Source organism: Corythoichthys intestinalis, chromosome 7 (genome assembly GCF_030265065.1).
Source record: "Corythoichthys intestinalis isolate RoL2023-P3 chromosome 7, ASM3026506v1, whole genome shotgun sequence".
Lineage (NCBI taxonomy): Eukaryota > Metazoa > Chordata > Actinopteri > Syngnathiformes > Syngnathidae > Corythoichthys > Corythoichthys intestinalis.
Window position 1 is genome coordinate 45,531,021 of NC_080401.1, and position 20,675 is coordinate 45,551,695.

A 20,675-nucleotide genomic window follows, 5' to 3' on the forward strand; every position below is an offset into this window, starting at 1 on the left:
AGATCTTAAGTTTTCAAAATGGTGAGTTTTCACTCAAGGGTCTGACCTGGGCGTGGTCCCAAAGTCGGCCATTTTTGGGCAAAATACCAAATTCAGAAAATGATTAAAAACTCCGTGATACAACGTTCAATCTTTTTCATTTCTAGCATGTATATGAGATATCCCAGCCTGAACACGACTGCATTGAAATATTACCCATTAGGCCTGGCGCCCCCTAGTGGGAACAGGAAATGGCCTTCTTTACGAGACAGGCTCCTCCTCCAAGGGAAAAAAATCTATTGACCTCAAACCTGTTTCAGGGGAGCCTCAAGACATGTGTTCAGGTCCCTGATGAAAAATATTGAGGTTTCGTTGAAGCGGAGAGGTCCAAACTGGAAGTGAAAATGACCGTCAACAATTTGTCTCGCCAAAAATTTTGAACAGTCATAACTCGGCAGATATGCAACATATCTGCGCCAAACTTTCCGTGTTTGTTGAGAGTCATACCCTGAAGGTTCTTGTAGGGGTCATTTGCATCAACTCTACAGTGCCAACTAGTGGCGACAGAAAGAAGTTTTAAAAAAGGCCTTTCCTATTGGGTTTTTTCAACATAGAGCAAGGAAATTTGGGGAGTAGATACATTATGCAAAACTGCTCCAAAAAGTCTCTTGCACCCATATTCCAAATCCAACAGGAAATCGGGTATTTTGGATCGAATGTGAAATTTTCATGGGTTCACAGTAAGAGTTTACATTTGGAGGCTTGAATATGCATAAAAACTCACCAAAATTTGCACATACATGCGGCTTTGGATAACGTTCGATAATCTTGCAACGTTACGAAACAATTTAACAAAATGGCTCAGTGGCGCCCCCTTGAAATTTTCAAAAAGGCCTCTCCATTTAGGTTTTTCTAACATAGAGTGATGAAATTTGGAGAGTCAAAACTTTGTGCAAAACTGCTCCAAAAAGTCTCTTGCACACACATTCCAAATCCTACAGGAAATCGGGTATTTTGGATTGAATGTGAACTTTTTATCGATTTACAGTGTGCACATTTTACACCTTGGCACCTAGGGAATTAGTTTGATCATTCTCAAAATTGGCGAGACTGTTCATGAGGCATATGAAATCTTAAGTTATAAAAATGGTGTGTTTTCATTCACGGGCCTGACCTGGGCGGGGCGCCAAATTCTTCCATTTTTTCGCCAAAACACCGAATTCGGAAAATGACTGATAACTCCCTCATACAACGTTCAATCTATTTTAAATCTGGCATGTGTGTGAGGTATACCAGCCTGAGCAGGACTGGATTGAAAATTTACCATTTGTGCCTGGCGCCTCCTAGTGGGAACAGGAAATGCCCTTTTTTACGGGACACACTCCTCCTCTAAAGGGAAAAAATCAATCTACCTCAAACCTGCATAAGGGAAACCTTAAGACCTGTCTTCAGGTGCCTGATGAAAAATATTGAAGTTTCGTTGAAGCGGAGGGGTCCAAACAGGAAAGTGAAAATGACTGTCAACAATTTTTCTCTCCAAAAACTTTGAACAGTCATAACTCGGCAGATATACAAGATATCTGCGCCAAACTTCCCGTGCTTGTTGAGAGTCATACCCTGAAGGGCCTTGTAGGGGTCATTTGCATCAACCCTACAGCGCCAACTAGTGGCGATAGAAAGTCACTCGTTTTTCCAAAACATGTCCAGTTCTTTTCATGTTGGTCATTGTAGTTTCAAGACCTATTAAAATACTTTTTTACGGCCCATGTCCACGTGTCTCTGTCTGTTGCCGTGACGACCCTTTGTTCGCCATTTAAAGGAAATATTTTTTTTTCAGAGACTCAGGGAGCTTATAGAGCCACAATAGTTGGCACACTTGGTCGAATTGGCCCAGTTAGAAGATTAATTTGGTTTTGAATAAGGGCTTGGCTGCACAGCTCAGTAGTGGCTCCTTTTTTGTAGTACTCTCTCCAATAGGGGTTTTTATCTCTTGGGTGTGGGAATGTAAAGAGGCGACTTTCGAGCTTGTTAGGTTCTAATGAGATGATTAGAGAGGAGGATCTGCCACCACCCTGACCTGCACACAGTCCGAGTTGCGTGACGTCCGAGTTGCGCTAGATTGCGAGGGCCCGTTCAGTCCTGCTTGCAGGCCTAGTTATAATTATTATACTACTATTATATATAGTAGTATACTTTAATAATGCTAGATTTTTTTGTTAAGAATTGTTTTGAATAATGTTGGAAAGGCAAAGTCAGTGTTCTGAATCTGTTTACGTTCCATTCTTTTGCACTAGTAAATGCTATCAGCATTTAACCTCATTGTTTATTTGTGATTAATTATTGTTATTTACATGATTATTTGTATTTTAATAAAGAATTTAAGTGTTCCAAAATGGTTTTGTGAATTAATAAGCGTCAACAAAAATTTCATTGTTAAATTAGTAAAAAAAAGAAAATTATGAGATTAGTCCACTAATCGTAAAACTAGTCGGCTGACTAATCAGGAGAAAATTTGTCGTTTAGGACAGCCCTAGTGTACCGGAACACCCTTCTCCCCTTTCTAACCCCTGACCCATGAAGAGGGCACCTGGATATGTTCGCCTTAGGCCCCAAAATTGCCAAGTCTGCCACTGCGTAGGACAAATGTTTATTTTTTTGCATTCATGAATAGTTAAGAGATTATGAACAGGTTTTTATTTATTGTGTATGGTAATATAACTGAAGTTATGTTCAAATACTGCAATTTAAATTTGCGAATAAAATGCGGACATTTATTCTAAAAGTTTTCAAAATGTTTCTTTAGTAGTTTTTGAAAACCAAAGTTTGAATCGAACGGTGTATCACCTGAACCGATACGCGCGAAAGTTAGTATAAATCAATACAGGTTTATTTTACATTGATCATTTAGCTTATCCATTGATTAGGTTCATATTCCTGAGAATAGCCCTAACCCTCATTCACCCAATCTTTTTGGTCTTCTTAATTTCCCGTCCCCAGCAAAAAATGTACATGCAGTTTATGCTGTTATATCGTCCCTACCAATGTTGAGACCAAACCTACGCCCTTGCTTTAGAGGCGCATTTTTCCAGAATGACTTGTTTTCCAATTTCCTAATACAGTATATGCAATAATAATACAAGTTGATGCAATTATGTGAAATTACTTTCAAATGACTTCTATGGTCACTGATAAGAGTTGATATGAATATGATTATCTCAGCACTTTATAAGGTAATATGGTGGGTATTTCCTGCCCAAATGCCCAAGATGCCTGTGTACACAGCACACGTCAGGGGTCGTGGGAAATGGTGCTGCCATATCCGCCAAGGCATCATCAGTAAAGGGGGCATGTCACTAAATATAGTAATACATGTGCAATATTGTGGGGGAAAACCAGTGGAAACTCCTCCAGACTAGACAGGCAGGTCAGAGGTTCAGAAGAGTGGTACTCGTTGAAGTACAAAACTCTGCCAAGATGCAACAATCAAGAATGTTGATGAACTCTGGGAAGCATGCAAGACTGCTTTCTTTGATGTTCCTGATGTCTTAATCAATAAATTGTATGAATCCTTTCCGAAGCGCATGGAAGTCATACAAAATATTACATTTGGATCTCACAGCACCACTACTTAATTCGTTTATGTTATGTAACATATGTTTGTATTTGAAGTACATTTTTTGTTCAATTTTCACACTACTTTCTGAAGGCGACAAAACTTTTGTCTTGCTAAAATTTGACCTTTATGTTTTCATTAAATTAAATGATAAATATTTTTTCAGTGAAACAAATATATTTTTTGTACATTCAACATCATTTTGGAGGGTCTTAGCTTTCATATGAGCCATTTCTGAAACCAATTAAATATTTAAAAGTCAGGTTATTAGCAATCGTTTCTACAAAATGGATAAGCGACAAGACTTTTGTCAGGGTCTGTATTAGAGCGCCATTTTTATTTTGAAAACTGCTCGTGCTTTTTTTTACAGTTCTGCATTTCCCAGTTCATGCGTCTGCTCATACAATGATGATGTGAGTATGCCTTGTAAAGTTTGAATTGAAGGCGCTGCACATAGATCGTGAACATTCCTCACAATGGTAAGTGGAGGAATAGTTGTGGTTAGAGATGTCGGGTCCGATCACGTCATTTTCAAAGTATCGGAATCGGCAAAAAAAATATCGGCCATGCCTTTTTTTTTAATATATATACTGTATATATTTTAATTAAATTGTTTTCTAATTGTATTTAACGTTACAGACATAATATGTTACACTCATCCAGAGTCTTTAGTTTAGGCTTAAGGTAGGGTTATCAAATTTATCCCGATAACGGCGGTAATTTTTTAAAAAATGTATCAAGTTAAAATATTTAACGCAATTAATGCATGCGCTGCACGACCCACTCACGCATTGTCACGCTCAATCTGTAATAGCGCCGTTTTACCTATATAGAGAGATAAAAGGCAGCGTAAAATGAGAAGAGTGAATTTTGGCAGCCTTTGGAGCCTTTTTTTGATTGGCTAAAGCCTTACAATCCCTCTCCCTACGAGTAGAAATATCCTGGGAAGCAATGTGGAGAAGCAAGGTGGCAATTGATCTTTTTCTTAACACCTTATGTTATTTCCCAAAACAGAGAAGATATATCAATTGGTAGCACTACGCACAGTCATGGTTCCACTTCCCATCATGCATTTGGGCATGGCTACAGTATCATTTATTGAAAGCTCAACAAATACACTAGATGGCAATATTTAGTCACAATATACAAAGTCTCAAGTCTTTCTATCCGTGGATCCCTCTCACAGAAAGAATGTTAATAATGTAAATGCCATCTTGAGGATTTATTGTCATAATAAACAAATACAGTACTTATGTACTGTATGTTGAATGTATATTTTCGTCCGAGTTTTATTCATTTTTTGCTTAATGCATTGCCAAATTGTATATGATCGCGAAAAATTATCGGGAATGATTGGAATTGAATCGGGAGCAAAAAAAAGCAATCGGATCGGGAAATATCGGGATCGGCAGATACTCAAACTAAAATGATCGGATCGGATCAGGAGCAAAAAAAAACATGATCGGAACAACCCTTGTTGTGGTAAATGTGTTTTTGTGTCCATTTTTTTAAAAATCGTTCACACTCGTAATTTTGAGACTGTTAGCTTGTTATTTATCGGCTATGAACGTTAGCACGAAAGTGTGGAAGATTCTACTGGTGACTAGTTGGCTCAGACATGTTGAGCACTACAGGGGCGCCGGTTAGAGAGCGCAGGAGATTAAATCAAATAAATTTTTGGGCTCATGTGCAGGTTTGCATACATGTACTAGTCACAAGTATGTTGCATATTTTCTTTATTGTTTCTACAATATATTGTTTATGATGTTAAATTAATATTCTCTTGCACATATATATTACTGTGCACTTTGAACTGGTTTGCTAGCGTGAATAAATGTAGCATTCTAAGCAAATACTGTGTTTTGGTGGTGGGGTGTACTTCATGGGCTGCATTTTGCAGGTTAGGGTTAGGGTTAACCATTGTTGTTTTTAGCGATTGTTTTATTTTCTGGGGGGGTTGAACCGCCAACTTTTTCATCAAAATATTAAAAATGAACTAAATCATGGCGTATCAGTGTCTTTTAATGTAATGGCCCAGTTCATCATAGAATACTTTTTCCATATCACCCAGCACTAACTGTAATTCCCTTGCATGTGGAAAAGAAGGTCCAGAGTCATAGGCGGAGTTTGACTTTTGGGGAAGGGGGGGCACAACATGTTGATGACCCCAAAACGCAGTGTCAGCAATAAAATTAACTTACAAGAATATTTATAATAATAAGTTGAAAATGAGCGTCTTTTTGTTTCCCATCATTCTTGAGCGGAATTCTAAATCAGGCTGCTGGCAGGACAGCTATACTTTTCACCAAGATCATCATCCATTGAATATGGTACGCCCGCCGGTGTCGTGCCAATGTAGTTACCTCAGTCAAAAATTGTATCCCCTGAGCAGAGCCATATGGAGGTAGATTTGTGTCTTTATTATTCGATCCCAAAAAAAAAAAAATTGGTTCAATCAAAAAAAAAAAAAAGTTTTTTTTTCAATATTTAAAAAAAGTCACTTCAATCTAAAAAAAAAATATGTTTGAATGCAAAAATAAATTTGAAATTTAAAAAAATGCATTTGAAAGCTATTTGAATGTTTGTTTTTAATTGAAGTCAATTTTTTTTATTCAAGCAACTTTTTTGATTGAAGTACAGTAATGTGGTTTTGTGTTTGGGCCACATTTTGGCTAGGACATTTGTGTCATTATTAATCAATCAAAAAATAAGTTGCGTCATACAAAAAAAAATATTTTTTCAAAAGAAAAATCACTTTTTCATTTTAATCATCGAAAAAATAATTTTTATTTTTTTAAATATTTGAGACTCAAAAAATTTGCATTTGTGCACTTAATTTTTCGTTTAAAAAAGTTTTCTTTAGGAAACTTTTTGTGTTTGGGCCATATTATAGGTAGGGCATTTGTGTCTAAGTCATTCAATCCCCAAAAAGTTGCTTCAATCATAAAAAAATATTTTCAATCAAAGAAAAAAATCCTTAATATAAAATAAAATTGCCCTCCCCATTTTTTTTTTGTTTTGTTTTATTTTTATTGAAAATGATATGCAAAGCAAATGACCGTCTAAGGTGCTAGTCACATGATCTGTTCGAGAAATTTTTTTTGACCCATTAGAAAAATTTGTTGTTGTTGTTGTTGTTCATTTCATTCATTTGTGTTGTTTGTTTTCTTGCTTTACAACTTTTATACATTATAGGAAAGTCAATTACATGCAATGACACTTTTCGGCCACATTAACTCCTGGACATAAACTCCGCTTATGTCCAGAGTCTATCAGTAAAATGCATACATTGGGGATTGAATAAACATGTCTTCATTGTACTGTTCATTTATTAATTCACTGACTCAGATATGGATTTGTGCTGGGAAAACAATGTTAATTGAACGAGTGCGTCTCAGTTTCCCTTGGCAAGAGCATAGTGTATTTTTACCCCCATGAGGCGATGCAGTCTAAAGTTAGCATGGTCCCTAAAGTCCACACAGTCTGACACCCACGCTGTCTGGCCTACCGGGCCGGGTCGTGCGGGCAGTAGTGCCCGACCACGCTGCTCGTCCCCAAGAGACCCGTTTAAAAATATATAGCGGATGACTTTTTTTTTTTTTTTAATGGTTGTCTGGCCAGTCGCGAAAAGCTAGTAGTTGAAGGAAAACAGTTCGGGATGTAAATTGTGAACCTGTACGAGCCACCCCCTCGTCTCTCATGCCTGGTCTTGAGAAGTCATGATGAGAACTGAATAGAGGCGGCGTGCGTGATCACATGGCTGCATTGCGGTGTGCTTGATGACGTCCATTAGTCCAAGTCACAGCCATTTTTGGGGGGTTGAGAAAACCTTTGCAGAGACAGAACTTGACACCATGCAGACTTTTGAACTACTGAACAGTTTAAAGTTTGGCACCGACTGACCACGGAAAACCGGAGATATGATTCTTTTAATTTCATAAGAGGAAATATGTTTACTCCACTAGAGGGCACTCATGCTCTTTGGACGAATAATGCTTAATCCCGGTATATTTTCTCTTGCTGGAATTAAATGTTTTTTGTTTGTTATTGTATTTCTTTGGCTTAACATGATTATGTAATATGTGATAGTACGGTATAATAATAACTAGAGATGTCCCGATCGATCGGCATCCGATCACGTCATTTTCAAAGTATCGGAATCGGCAAAAAAATATCGAACATGCCTTTTTTTCGATATATATATTTTTTAAGTAAATCGTTTTCTAATTGTATTTAACATTACAGACATAATACGTTACACTCATCCAGAGTCTTTAATTTTTGGCTTAAGGTAGGGTTATCAAATTCATCCCGACAATGGCGGTAATTAAATTTTTTTTTAATTGTATCACGTTAAAATATTTAACACAATTACTGCATGCGCTGCACGACCCACTCACGCATTGTCGCGCTCAATCTGTAATGGCACTATTTTACCTATATAGAGAGCTAAAAGGCAGCATAAAATGAGTAGAGTGAATTTTGGAAGCCTTTGGATCCTTTTTTTAATTGGCTAAAGCCTTACAAGCCCTCTCCCTATGATTAGAGCTATAGTGGGAAGCAATGTGGGGAAGTAAGGTAGTAATTGATCTTTTTCTTAACACCCTATGTTATTTCCCAAAGCAGAGAAGATATATCAATTGGTAGCACTACTACGCACAGTCATGGTTCCACTTCCCGTCATGCATTTGGGCATGGCTACAGTATCATTTACCTAAAGCTCAACAAATACACTAGATGGCAATATTTAGTCACAATATACAAAGTCAAATTTGTCCTTTAAGAATTACAAGTCTTTCTATCCGTGGATCCCTCTCACAGAAAGAATGGTAATAATGTAAATGCCATCTTGACGATTTATTGTCATAATAAACAAATACAGTACTTATGTACTGTATGTTGAATGTATATATTCGTCCGAGTTTTATTATTTTTTTTTTTAATGCATTGCCAAAATGTATATGATCGGGAAAAATTATCGGGAATGATTGGAATTGAATCTGCAGCCAAAAAAAAGCAATCGGATCGGGAAATATCGGGATCGGCAGGTACTCAAACTAAAACGATCGGGATTGGATCGGGAGCAAAAAAACATGATCGGAACAACCCTAATAATAACAGTTCAAATAGGTCACTTTTTCATGAGAAAAACTAAACCGTTTAACTTTAAATAAAAAAACATCTTTAGCAGTTACAATGTTACTCATTACAGTACTTGAGTATTCTTTTCACCAACTACTTTTTTACTTGAGTACATTTTTTGATAACTACCTGTACTTGAGTAATATTATTTTGAAATAACGCTACTCTTACTTGAGTAAAAATTTATGGTTACTCTACCCACCTCTGCAAGTCATGTTGCAAGCTGCTAACTAAATTCACCAAATTTGAATGATTTACTGTGGCAACTATGACGATGATGAAAGCATTTCACAACTGAATTATTACTTTGTGACCAATAAAAACATGCTTGTGACAACAGTCAGCTACATTGAACTTATCAGTCATTCATTCATTTTTCATGCTGCCTTTCCTCAGGAGGGTCACGGAGGTGCTTGAGCCTATCCCAGCGTACTACGGGCAGTAGGCAGAGTACACTCTGAATTGGTTTGAACTTGTCATTGACATGGAATATTTCAACAAAACATCTTAACTATTGCAATTGAAAAATGAAGTATAATTTGTTTTGTTCCATGTCTCTCAATGGCTATACAGTGGGGCAAATAAGTATTTAGTCAACCACTAATTGTGCAAGTTTTCCCACTTGAAAATGTTAGAGAGGCCTGTAATTGTCAACATGGGTAAACCTCAACCATGAGAGACAGAATATGGGGAAAAAAAAAAAAAGATAATCACATTGTTTGATTTTTAAAGAATTTATTTGCAAAACATGGTGGAAAATAAGTATTTGGTCAATATCAAAAGTTCATCTCAATACTTTGTTATGTACCCTTTGTTGGCAATAACGGAGGCCAAACGTTTTCTGTAACTCTTCACAAGCTTTTCACACACACTGTTGCTGGTATTTTCTTCATTCCTCCATGCAGATCTCCTCTAGAGCAGTGATGTTTGGGGCTGTCGTTGGGCAGCACGGACTTTCAACTCCCTCCTCACCCCGTGGCATCAAAATGATGACAAGAACGGTGAGCAAAAATCCCAGAACCACACGGGGGGGACCTAGTGAATGACCTACAGAGAGCTGGGACCACAGTAACAAAGGCTACTATCAGTAACACAATGCGCCGCCAGGGACTCAAATCCTGCACTGCCTGATGTGTCCCCCTGCTAAAGAAAGTACACGTCCAGGCCCGTCTGCGGTTCGCTAGAGAGCATTTGGATGATCCAGAAGAGGACTGGGAGAATGTGTTATGGTCAGATGAAACCAAAATAGAACTTTTTGGTAGAAACACAAGTTTTCTTGTTTGGAGGAAAAAAAATACTGAATTGCACCATACCTACTGTGAAGCATGGGTGTGGAAACATCATGCTTTGGCGCTGTTTTTCTGCAAAGGGACCAGGATGACTGATCTGTGTAAAGGAAAGAATGAATGGGGCCATGTATCGTGAGATTTTACGTGAAAATCTCTTTCCATCAGCAAGAAACAAGAGACGTGGCTGGGTCTTTCAGCATGACAGTGATCCCAAACCCACAGCCAGGGCAACAAAGGAGTGGCTTCGTAAGAAGCATTTCAAGGTCCTGGAGTGGCTTAGCCACGCCCAATGACAGCCCCAAAACATCACTGCTCTAGAGTAGATTTGCATGGAGGAATGGGCCAAAATACCAGCAACAGTGTGTGAAAAGCTTGTGAAGAGTTACAGAAAACGTTTGGCCTCTATTATTGCCAACAAAGGGTACATAACAAAGTATTGAGATGAACTTTTGGTATTGACCAAATACTTATTTTCCACCATGATTTGCAAATAAATTATTTAAAAATCAAACAATGTGATTTTCAGTTTTTTTTTTCTCCACATTCTGTCTCTCATGGTTGAGGTTTACCCATGTTGACAATTACAGGCCTCTCTCATATTTTCAAGTGGAAGAACTTGCACAATTAGTAGTTAACTAAATACTTATTTGCCCCACTGTATATAGCTGTTGCCATAGTTGTGCGCTCTCTGTGGGTGTGGTAAGCGCATCCTGGGCGTGTGGTACTATGGTAAAAAGCAACCTCTGTGATGAGTCGTGTGCACATGTGATGAGAAGCACACTGAATAAAGAAGTGTTGTCCCCCCCCCCGAAAAAAAAATCAATGATAACCATTTTAATCTACATGCAAAATAGCTTTTTCTAAAAAATCCACTTTGATTTTTCTATTTCGCTCTGTTTCATATGCTAACATGTTTTCACGTAGGCATCACACCACGGGAAAGATGGGAAGAAAGAAAATACAAATTTCTCGCATTCTGGACCAGAGAAACCGACAGGTAAGCCAACTGCAAAAGATTTTTGTTGTTGTTGTTGCTGTCAAGGGCGTAAGTTTGCATAGGGACGGTAGGGACATAACATTACCAACTTTTCAGGATTCTCAAATTGTCCCCACCAACTTTTAAGCAACTTTATTTGAATTATATAATGCTTATAATTGATGATAATTATTAATGATAATAATTTATTGTGTCTTCCCATATGTTGTAAGAATAGAATTGACCATTCCATTTTTAAGTGAATTACTGTGTTTTCATTATGTTCAGACTTACATTTACCCCTTTTCACTTGCTGAATGTGCCGGTCCATTTTTTTCCCCTCAAACGCATGTTTGATTTGCTGATGACTACAACAAACAAGCACCCACACTCACATAACCCTGACAGAAATACATGTCAACATGCGGCTTTCTCCACCCCTTTCAAAGACGAGGGATATTATAATTTTTTTCTCAGCCAGCTGCAGCAGCAGCCACTGTAAGTAGACGTCAATGTTGTGGAGGTGGGGAACACGCCACTAATTTTGCTACTGAAAGTCCAACCTGCATCACAGTCAGCATAACATTAAACTGTGTGAACTTGTTAACCTGCAAAACTCGAGTAGGAAGCTGATTAGAGATAAGTGTCATCCTGTAATGTATATGTTTTCTACCGTTAATGTTAATTCAACTGTGCATTTATTCATTGATTAAAATATATTTATGTTCTCCATCATTCATTGAAAAATAATTTTATTTGCAGCCTATGCAGGCATTTCTTTAAAGGGTATTAAAACACTAAGGGGCTGTGAGATATCAATAGAAGCGTTATGTGGCAAGATAACAAATATTAATAAAGTTAACAAAAAAATAAATCGCATTCATGAGCAATTATCGAAAATAGATCGAAAATTACGAACATTTCCGAAAGTATTCCGGAAACAGCCGAATGGGGCGGAGACGTCATAACAAGGAAACGAAAAGTCGAGGCAGGTGCAATCGTTGTTTATCGACGAGAGAGTTGCGTTTGTGTTTTATCAAAAAATTGCTAAAATGGTTCAAACCTGTCATGGTATGTGGTCTACAAATAGCCATTTGTCGCAATGTAGTACCCATGAGTTCCCGAACGCGAGAAAAAGAGCTGGACTACGCAGACAATGAGTAAAGTTCGTCCGTGCTAAGAGGGCTAATTTTGCAGACCCAGCCTCCGGCACGGTTTTGTATGGTGCGCATTTTACACCTGAAAGCTATTCGATCTATGGACAAATGAAATCAGGTTTTGCTAAGAAATTGCTGATGAAAGCAGCCACCATACACGCGCAGCCACCTAAATGTCCCGAGATATCAAGAAAGAGGACGACTGGCTCTGATGAGACCACCCCAGGCTAACCAAAGGAGCGGAGCAGCCAAGCTCGAAATGGCCAGAGTGAGTACTCTTTTATAATAAAAACATATCACGCATTGGATATAGGACTGGACACATGTATAAATTATCGCTCGTAAAATATATAGAACAAATCCTCGAATCCCATTCATATTTGTGTCTGTTGGCAGTGCAAAAACCTATGATAGCACAATAAATGATAATTATTCTATACATTACATTATTTTGTGGTCACGGTGTATCAGCTTCACAAAAAGAAATGCAAAACAAACCATTCGGTGTTTCCCACACAATGTTGCCGGTGTTTCATCAGTGTGATTGCTCCTCTCAATGATCCTTTCATTAGGCTGCATTGGCTTTCGTTTGGGCTCAAATTGATAACCCAAAACACCAAAGAAAGGTTCATAACTCTCCTCGTCACCATTAGAAGAATGTTCGTTACGTTGGATTCGTCGCTGCAACTAGAAACAAAATTGTCCGCTATCATCGCAGCCATTCAGTACTAACCACTGAGCCGGTTGTTTCCTTGTTGTGACGTCACGCACACAATATGCTAGATTTCCGGGATCTCGTGGGCGGGTCCTTTTAGCTTGACAATCGATCCAAATTTCTATCATTTTCTTGGTGTTGCGATGTGTGTAATTACACGGAGTGGCATGATATGAATCCAAAAGGCATGCATTTATGGATAAATGACGGAATATTAGCATTTCCCCAGGTGTTGTCATACCCTTTAAAAAATAATAATAATAACAACTCACAAAAACATAACCACTGTAAATTTCCTCGATATGAAGAAGGTGGGATTTCCCCCATGAAAATAAATGTAACTTTTCTCATTTTTACGTAGGCAACACATCAGCATATTTCTGAGAAATGTAGCCCTGACCCCCATTCACCCAATCGGTTTGGTCTTATTAATGTTCCGTCCCCAGCAAAAAGTGTATATGCAGGTTATGCTGTTATAGTGTCCCTACCAATGTTGAGGCCCTTGGTTGCTCTTATTGTTTCTTTTGACCCCAGCAGTGATTCCCACCAAAATGTTTATCATTACTTATGCATACGTATATTTCTACCTAACCTTTTTGCATTGTAGGTTACATTCACCAAACGCAAATTTGGCCTGATGAAGAAGGCATATGAGCTGAGTGTGCTCTGTGACTGCGAGATTGCCCTCATCATCTTTAACAGCACCAACCGCCTATTCCAGTACGCCAGCACCGACATGGACAAAGTGCTGCTCAAATACACAGAGTACAGCGAGCCACACGAAAGCCGTACCAACACCGACATACTTGAAGTATGGACATTTTGATGAGTTTTGTTGGTGTGTTTGATCCCTTTCTTAGTTCATGTTTTGTATTTGATTTCAGACTCTCAGGAGGAAAGGGCTCGATTTGGACGCCTCGGAGCTTGACGGCGAGGAGAGCATTCAAGTTACCGGCCATAGATATCAATATGGCGACAGTGTGGAACTGTCTGCGGGCCGCCAGCGTCTTTATGTCAGTACATACGCAAACACAGTCAGTGGTAGGAGTCACCTAGTCTTTGGGATCGGAGATTTGTACTAGGGCTGTCAAACGATTACAATTTTTAATCGAGTTAATTACAGCTTAAAAATTAATTAATCGTAATTAATCGCAATTAATCGCAATTCAAACCATCTATAAAATATGCCATATTTTTCTGTAAATTATTGTTGGAATGGAAAGATAAGACACAAGATGGATATATACATTCAACATACGGTACATAAGGACTGTATTTGTTTATCATAACAATAAATCAACAAGATGACATTAACATTATTAACACTCTGTTAAAGCGATCCATGGATAGAAAGACTTGTTGTTCTTAGAAGAATAATGTTAGTACAAGTTATAGAAATTTTATATTAAAACCCCTCTTAATGTTTTCGTTTTAATAAAATTTGTAAAATTTTCAATGAAAAAATAAAACTAGTAGCCCGCCATTGTTGATGTCAATAATTACTTACACAATGCTCATGGGTGCTGAAGCCTATAAAATCAGCCATACCCAAGCGCCAGCAGAGGGCGGCAAAACTCCATAAAACACAATTAACAAGTGAGCGTTTCACTGTACCGTCATTTAAATCTGTCTGAGCGGGGCATCTGCGTTAATTGCGTCAAATATTTTAACGTGATTAATTTAAAAAATTAATTAACGCCCATTAACGCGATAATTTTGATAGCCCTAATTTGTACAGTATAAAGTTTATACAGAATAAGCCAGATCCAGAGAAGGCAACTATTCCCCATTCAAGGCTTTAAAAGATTGTCTGACATTTGACAATTTCCTCCCAAAAACAGAACTTTTTCGTCTTCATTGTGCATGTTTTGAATGCTGAAATTTATACTCGGGTGCGACTTATAGTCCGAAATATCCGATATTGCGAAGTGAAAAATCTTAACTGGCAGCTTCAGATCTTTCTTAATCCCTATCCACAGCAAAAGGCATCAGTTTACAGTAGTGAGAATCAGAATGAGAATGTTTTATTTTGGACATGAGAAAATAAAAGTAATGAACAAACAAACAAAAACAAAATAAAAAAAAAATCTGACAAACCAATCATAATACTTGAGATAACAGCAACAATATTTAAGACAATAATAATAATAATAATAAAATAGTAGAATTTATTCATTGTGTCCAGAAAGGAGTGGGATGAAGCATTTGCTTATTAAAACCTACCCCCCTTTTCTATTCCTCAATAATAATAAAGTAGTGAATGAATTGATCAATTAGTGTTTATGTTCATGTGACTCTCCAGGCTCCATCCCTGCGCACCCCAGAGGCTCAGTTCCTCATGTCAGAGAGCAATTTAGCTGTCTCATCCGGACCTGGTCTGCCCCCTCATCGACCCCCGGGTCCACCAGCGGCTCACACTTCCTTCATGCCTCCGCACACAGGTACAGTCATGTGAAAAAATTAGGAAACCTTATGGAAGCCCGTGTGTTTTCTAACATATTTGGTCATATGGATATTTAATATCTATTTTAACAATCTTAAGAGATTCAAGTAATAAAACTAAACAATTTAAACTGAGATAAAGATTTTTTTATAACTTTCTGTAAAATTAATTTTAAATAAATGCAATTTCTGTTTAGGAATAAATTAGGACCCCCCCACATTCAATCCCACTTAAAATGGCTAAAATCACGCGCAGGGGTATCACATCAGATGCACATGATTAGAACATCACTACCCAGTGTTTTGAAGGAGGCTCGCCTTATTTTAACCTCACATGTAGTTTGGTGTGCCCCTGACTGTTGAAGTAAGAGAAAACACCATGGTGAGATCAAAGGAGCTGTCTGAGGCCTTCAGAAAGAAGATTGTAGATGCTTATGAGTCTGGTAAGTGATTTCAAAAGATCGCAAAAGAATATAAAATCAGCCCTTTCACTTTACGGAAAATAGTCTACAAGTGGAGGACATTCAAAACAGCTACCAACATGCCCAGGTCTGGCTGTCCAAGCAAGTTCACCCCGAGAGCAGACCGCAAAATGCTAAAAGAAGTCCCAAAAAAAACCTAAAATGTCCTCACAGGACCTACAGCAGGCTCTTGCTAATGTTGATGTGAAAGTGCATACCTCTACAATCAGAAAGAAACTTCACAAGTTAAACCTTCATGGAAGGTGTGCAAGGAGGAAACCTTTGCTCTCTAAGAACATAAAGGCCAGACTGAAGTTTGCCAGAGTGAATGTAGACAAAGACCAAGACTTCTGGAATAAGGTTCTTTGGACAGATGAATCTAAAATTGAATTATTTGGACACCAGAACAGAGGCCATGTTTAGCGTAAACCCAATACAGCATTCCAGGAAAAGAACCTCATACCAACAGTGAAGCATGGAGGTGGAAGTCTCATGGTTTGGGGATGCTTTGCTGCAGCAGGACCTGGCCAGCTCATCATCATATACTCCACAATGAATTGTATCGTGTATCAGAGGGTGCTTGAGGAACACGTGAGATCATCTGTGAAAAAATTAAACCTGAAGCGAACTGGACCCTGCAGCATGACAATGATCCAAAATATACCAGTAAATCCACCAAGGACTGGCTGAAGAGGAAGAAATGGAAAGTCCTGAGTGGCTGAGTCAAAAGCCCAGATCTCAATCCTATTGAGATGCTGTGGGGTGACTTGAAACGGGCTGTACATGCAAGAAACCCGTCAAACATCTCACAGCTGAAAGTATTCTGCGTTGAGGAGTGGGGCAAACTTTCTTCAGACCGATGTCAAAGACTGGTAGATGGCTACAAAAAGTGTCTCATTGAAGTTATTTCAGCCAAACGGGGAAACACTAGCTATTACTTTTCCCTCAGTTGGAATATGCATTTTTGTTTATATATATGGTTTAATAAGTAAAACAAGGTTAATTTTTTGTTGTTTACGAGTAATTAAACCACTTTCTTTTCCAGAGATAAAGAAACATATTTTATAATGCATAAAACTGCATCAGAACATGTACCAAATACATGTAACAATTAGATTATTGCACAATAAACATAAAATCAGAGTTGTGCATTATGTAAAAAAACCAAGGGCATAGGTTTGGTCTCAGCATTGGAAGGGACGATATAACATCATAACCTGCATGTACACTTTTTTGGTCGGGATGGGACATTAATAAGACCAAACAGATTCGGTGAACGGGCTTCAGGGCTACATTTCTCATGAATATGAACCTAATTAATTGATTACGATCGACCAGTCGATCGCAACGCTAGTGTGGGTAGCTTGCGGCATCCTAATTTTTTTTTTCATGTACATGGTTAATTATGATTGTTTTGTGCATGTTGTGTTGTGTGAGCAACATATGAAGTTATGCAGCTCCCGCCTCTCTCTAAGCAGCTTCTTGCTCCCGTTTTTCTGGTTCTATAGTTTCCAGCAGAGTTCACTACATTTCTCACACTTTAATAAATGTTAATAGAAGAAAACACAAAAAGAGGGACATTTCTTTCCTAGCAGCTTCCTACTCGAGTTTTGCAGGTTAGCAAATTCACACAGTTTAATGTTATGCTAACTCTGATGCAGGTGGGACTTCGAATAGCAAAATTTGTAGTGTTTTCCCCACCTCCACTACATTGACGTCTTTTTACATTAGTTACAGTGGCTGCTGCTGCTTTTAATATCCCTGCTCTTCAAGAGGGTTGGAGGAGGCAGCATGTTGTCAACATGTTTTTCTGTCAGGGTGTGCCTGCGTATGTGTGTCGGGGGTGGGTCAAGTCATCAGCTAATCAAACGTGCGTTTGGGGGGGTGGGGGTGGACCAGCGCATTCAGCAAGTGAAAAGGGGTAAATGTACTGTAAGTTCATTTGAACATAAAATAATTCACTAAATAATGGTAAGGTCAATTCTATCCTTACAACATATGGGAAGATAATGTAAATCATCTGTATAACTGAAATCATTATACAGGGTGATTCAAAAAGAATGTGCCGAAACCACTGCGGTATATTTAAAAATAAAAAAAAAATAAAAACAATTAAAAACTAGCCGGACACAAGTATTGTATGTAACTTTGTGTTATTTTGTATGTAACATGTAAGTTTTTATTTCATACTTTTCCAAGTGCTCAATGTCCACCACCAGCGGTGGTGGACATTGAGCACAAGCTGATATGACTTTTAATTTACTAAAATTACTTACTTGTTAAAAAATAATAATAATAATTAATTAATTGTAATTAATTAATCTAATTAATTAATTCATTAATAATAAATCTGTCTATTTCAATGATTTTAAAATTACTTCATGCGTGATGATTTTCTTTTTTAATCACCCTGTATAATGCATATAAGGTTGCTTAAAGGTTGGTGGGGACAATTTGAGCATCCTGAAAATTTGGTGGTGTTATGTCCCTACCGTCCCTATGCAAACCTACGCCCTTGTAAAAAACCAAGACTTAACAATAAAAGTTTAATACACTCATGTAAAGCTGTCGGCACACGAGAGGTGAATGAAGAGGATGCTAGGATACAAAAATACGCACACAGTAGAGGTCCTTCTTAGCCAGTTGGATGCTAGGCAATAGCCAATAGCAGAGCAGCTATAAGTATGTTACGTTCAGTAAACTCTGGGAGCTGCGAATACCAGCCTTACCGTATTTTTGCCTTTTGTATCCTGAAATGTCTTTCTTAACAAGAGGCAGTATTTCACCGTTGAGGCGTGTCTTAACCTGAAAATTCTGTATGTACAGAAGTTTGTGAGTAGAGGTCCCACTGCATTTGACATTTAATACAGTATATCCACATAGTTGTTGTCAGAGCCTTGAACTAATGTGTGCAGCTGCATGTGACCCCACAGGAAATGTGTGGTGCATGTATGTGTAAGAGTACATTTTATGAAACTTGACTTTTTCACTGATGCGGCCATCTTTGGTTTCTGTCCATGGTTTTGCCACACCTGTGTTTTTGATGATGTCATCCACTGTAGAAGTGCTGTACAGAATAGAGTTACATTTCTCCCCCCTGACTTACTTTGTATAGAAGGCAAATGGCAATGGTGTTATTCCCAGATGGATTGCCATTTGTTAAATTATTCCTATATGGATATACTGATTTTTCTCTCCTGAGACCAAACAAGCTTTGAACCCCCACCCCTACCCCCCACAGGATGAACTTCTAAAATACACCTACAGTGGGGCAAATAAGTATTTAGTCAACCACTAATTGTGCAAGTTCTCCCACTTGAAAATATTAGAGAGGCCTGTAATTGTCAACACGGGTAATCCTCAACCATGAGAGACAGAATGTGGAAAAAAAAACAACTGAAAATCACATTGTTTGATTTTTAAAGAATTTATTTGCAAATCATGGTGGTAAATAAGTATTTGGTCAATACCAAAAGTTCATCTCAATACTTTGTTATGTACCCTTTGTTGGCAATAACAGAGGCCAAACGTTTTCTGTAACTCTTTACAAGCTTTTCACACACTGTTGCTGGTATTTTGGCCCATTCCTCCATGCAGATCTCCTCTAGAACACTGATGTTTTGGGGCTGTCGTTGGGCAACACGGACTTTCAACTCCCTCCACAGATTTTCGATGGGGTTGAGATCTGGAGACCGGCTAAGCCAATCCAGGACCTTGGAATGCTTCTTACGAAGCCACTCCTTTGTTGCCCTGGCTGTGTGTTTGGGATCATTGTCATGCTGAAAGACCCAGCCAAGTCTCATCTTCAATGCCCTTACTGATGGAAGGAGATTTTCACTCAAAATCTCTCGATACATGGTCCTATTCATTCTTTCCTTTACACAGATCAGTCGTTCTGGTCCCTTTGCAGAAAAACAGCTCCAAAGCATGATGTTTCCACCCCCATGCTTCACAGTGGGTATGGTGTTCATCGGATGCAATTCAGTATTCTTTCTCCTCCAAACACAAAGACTGTGTTTCTACCAAAATGTTCTATTTTGGTTTCATCTGACCATAACACATTCTCCCAGTCCTCTTCTGGATCATCCAAATGCTCTCTAGCAAACCACAGACGGGCCTGGACGTGTACTTTCTTCAGCAGGGGGACACGTCTGGCAGTGCAGGATTTGAGTCCCTGGCGGCGCATTGTGTTACTGATAGTAGCCTTTGTTACTGTGGTCCCAGCTCTCTGTAGGTCATTCACTAGGTCTCCCCGTGTGGTTCTGGGATTTTTGCTCACCGTTCTTGTTATCATTTTGACACCACCGGGTGAGATCTTGCATGGAGCCCCAGATCATGGGAGATTATCAGTGGTCTTGTATGTCTTCCATTTTCTAATAATTGCTCCCACAGTTGATTTCTTTACACCAAGCGTTTTACCTATTGTGGATTCAGTCTTCCCAACCTGGTGCAGGTCTACAATTTTGTCTCTGGTGTCCTTCGACAGTTCTTTAGTCTTGGCCATAGTGGAGTTTGGCGTGTGACTGACTGAAGTTGGGGACAGGTGTCTTTTATACCAATAATGAGTTAAAACAGGTGCCATTAATACAGGTAACGAGTGGAGCCTCGTTAGACCTCGTTAGAAGAAGTTAGACCTCTTTGACAGCCAGAAATCTTGCATGTTTGTAGGTGACCAAATACTTATTTTCCACTGTAATTTGGAAATAAATTCTTTAAAAATCAAACCATGTGATTTTCTATTTTTTTTTCTACATTCTGTCTCTCATGGTTGAGGTTTACCCATGTTACCCATGTTGACGATTACAATTACAATTATTTGACAGGGGCGTCATAAGACCGTCATAACTATGACATGACACTATCATGGGCATTACTGAATGCTTATGACAGATGTCATTACT

At 38.4% G+C, this 20,675-nt stretch overlaps 1 protein-coding gene across 2 annotated transcripts in view; it reads left to right on the top strand.

The window, feature by feature from the left end:
* mef2b (myocyte enhancer factor 2b) overlaps positions 1–20,675 on the top strand; it is a 52,356-nt gene that overhangs the window by 23,821 nt on the left and 7,860 nt on the right. For both annotated transcript variants that reach the window (XM_057841510.1, XM_057841509.1), the window contains exons 3-6: positions 10,948–11,020; positions 13,479–13,682; positions 13,756–13,884; positions 15,174–15,312. In XM_057841510.1, the coding sequence (XP_057697493.1) occupies positions 10,967–11,020; positions 13,479–13,682; positions 13,756–13,884; positions 15,174–15,312 (526 nt within the window). In that variant the 5' untranslated portion in view covers positions 10,948–10,966. The remainder of the gene's footprint in view (positions 1–10,947; positions 11,021–13,478; positions 13,683–13,755; positions 13,885–15,173; positions 15,313–20,675) is intronic.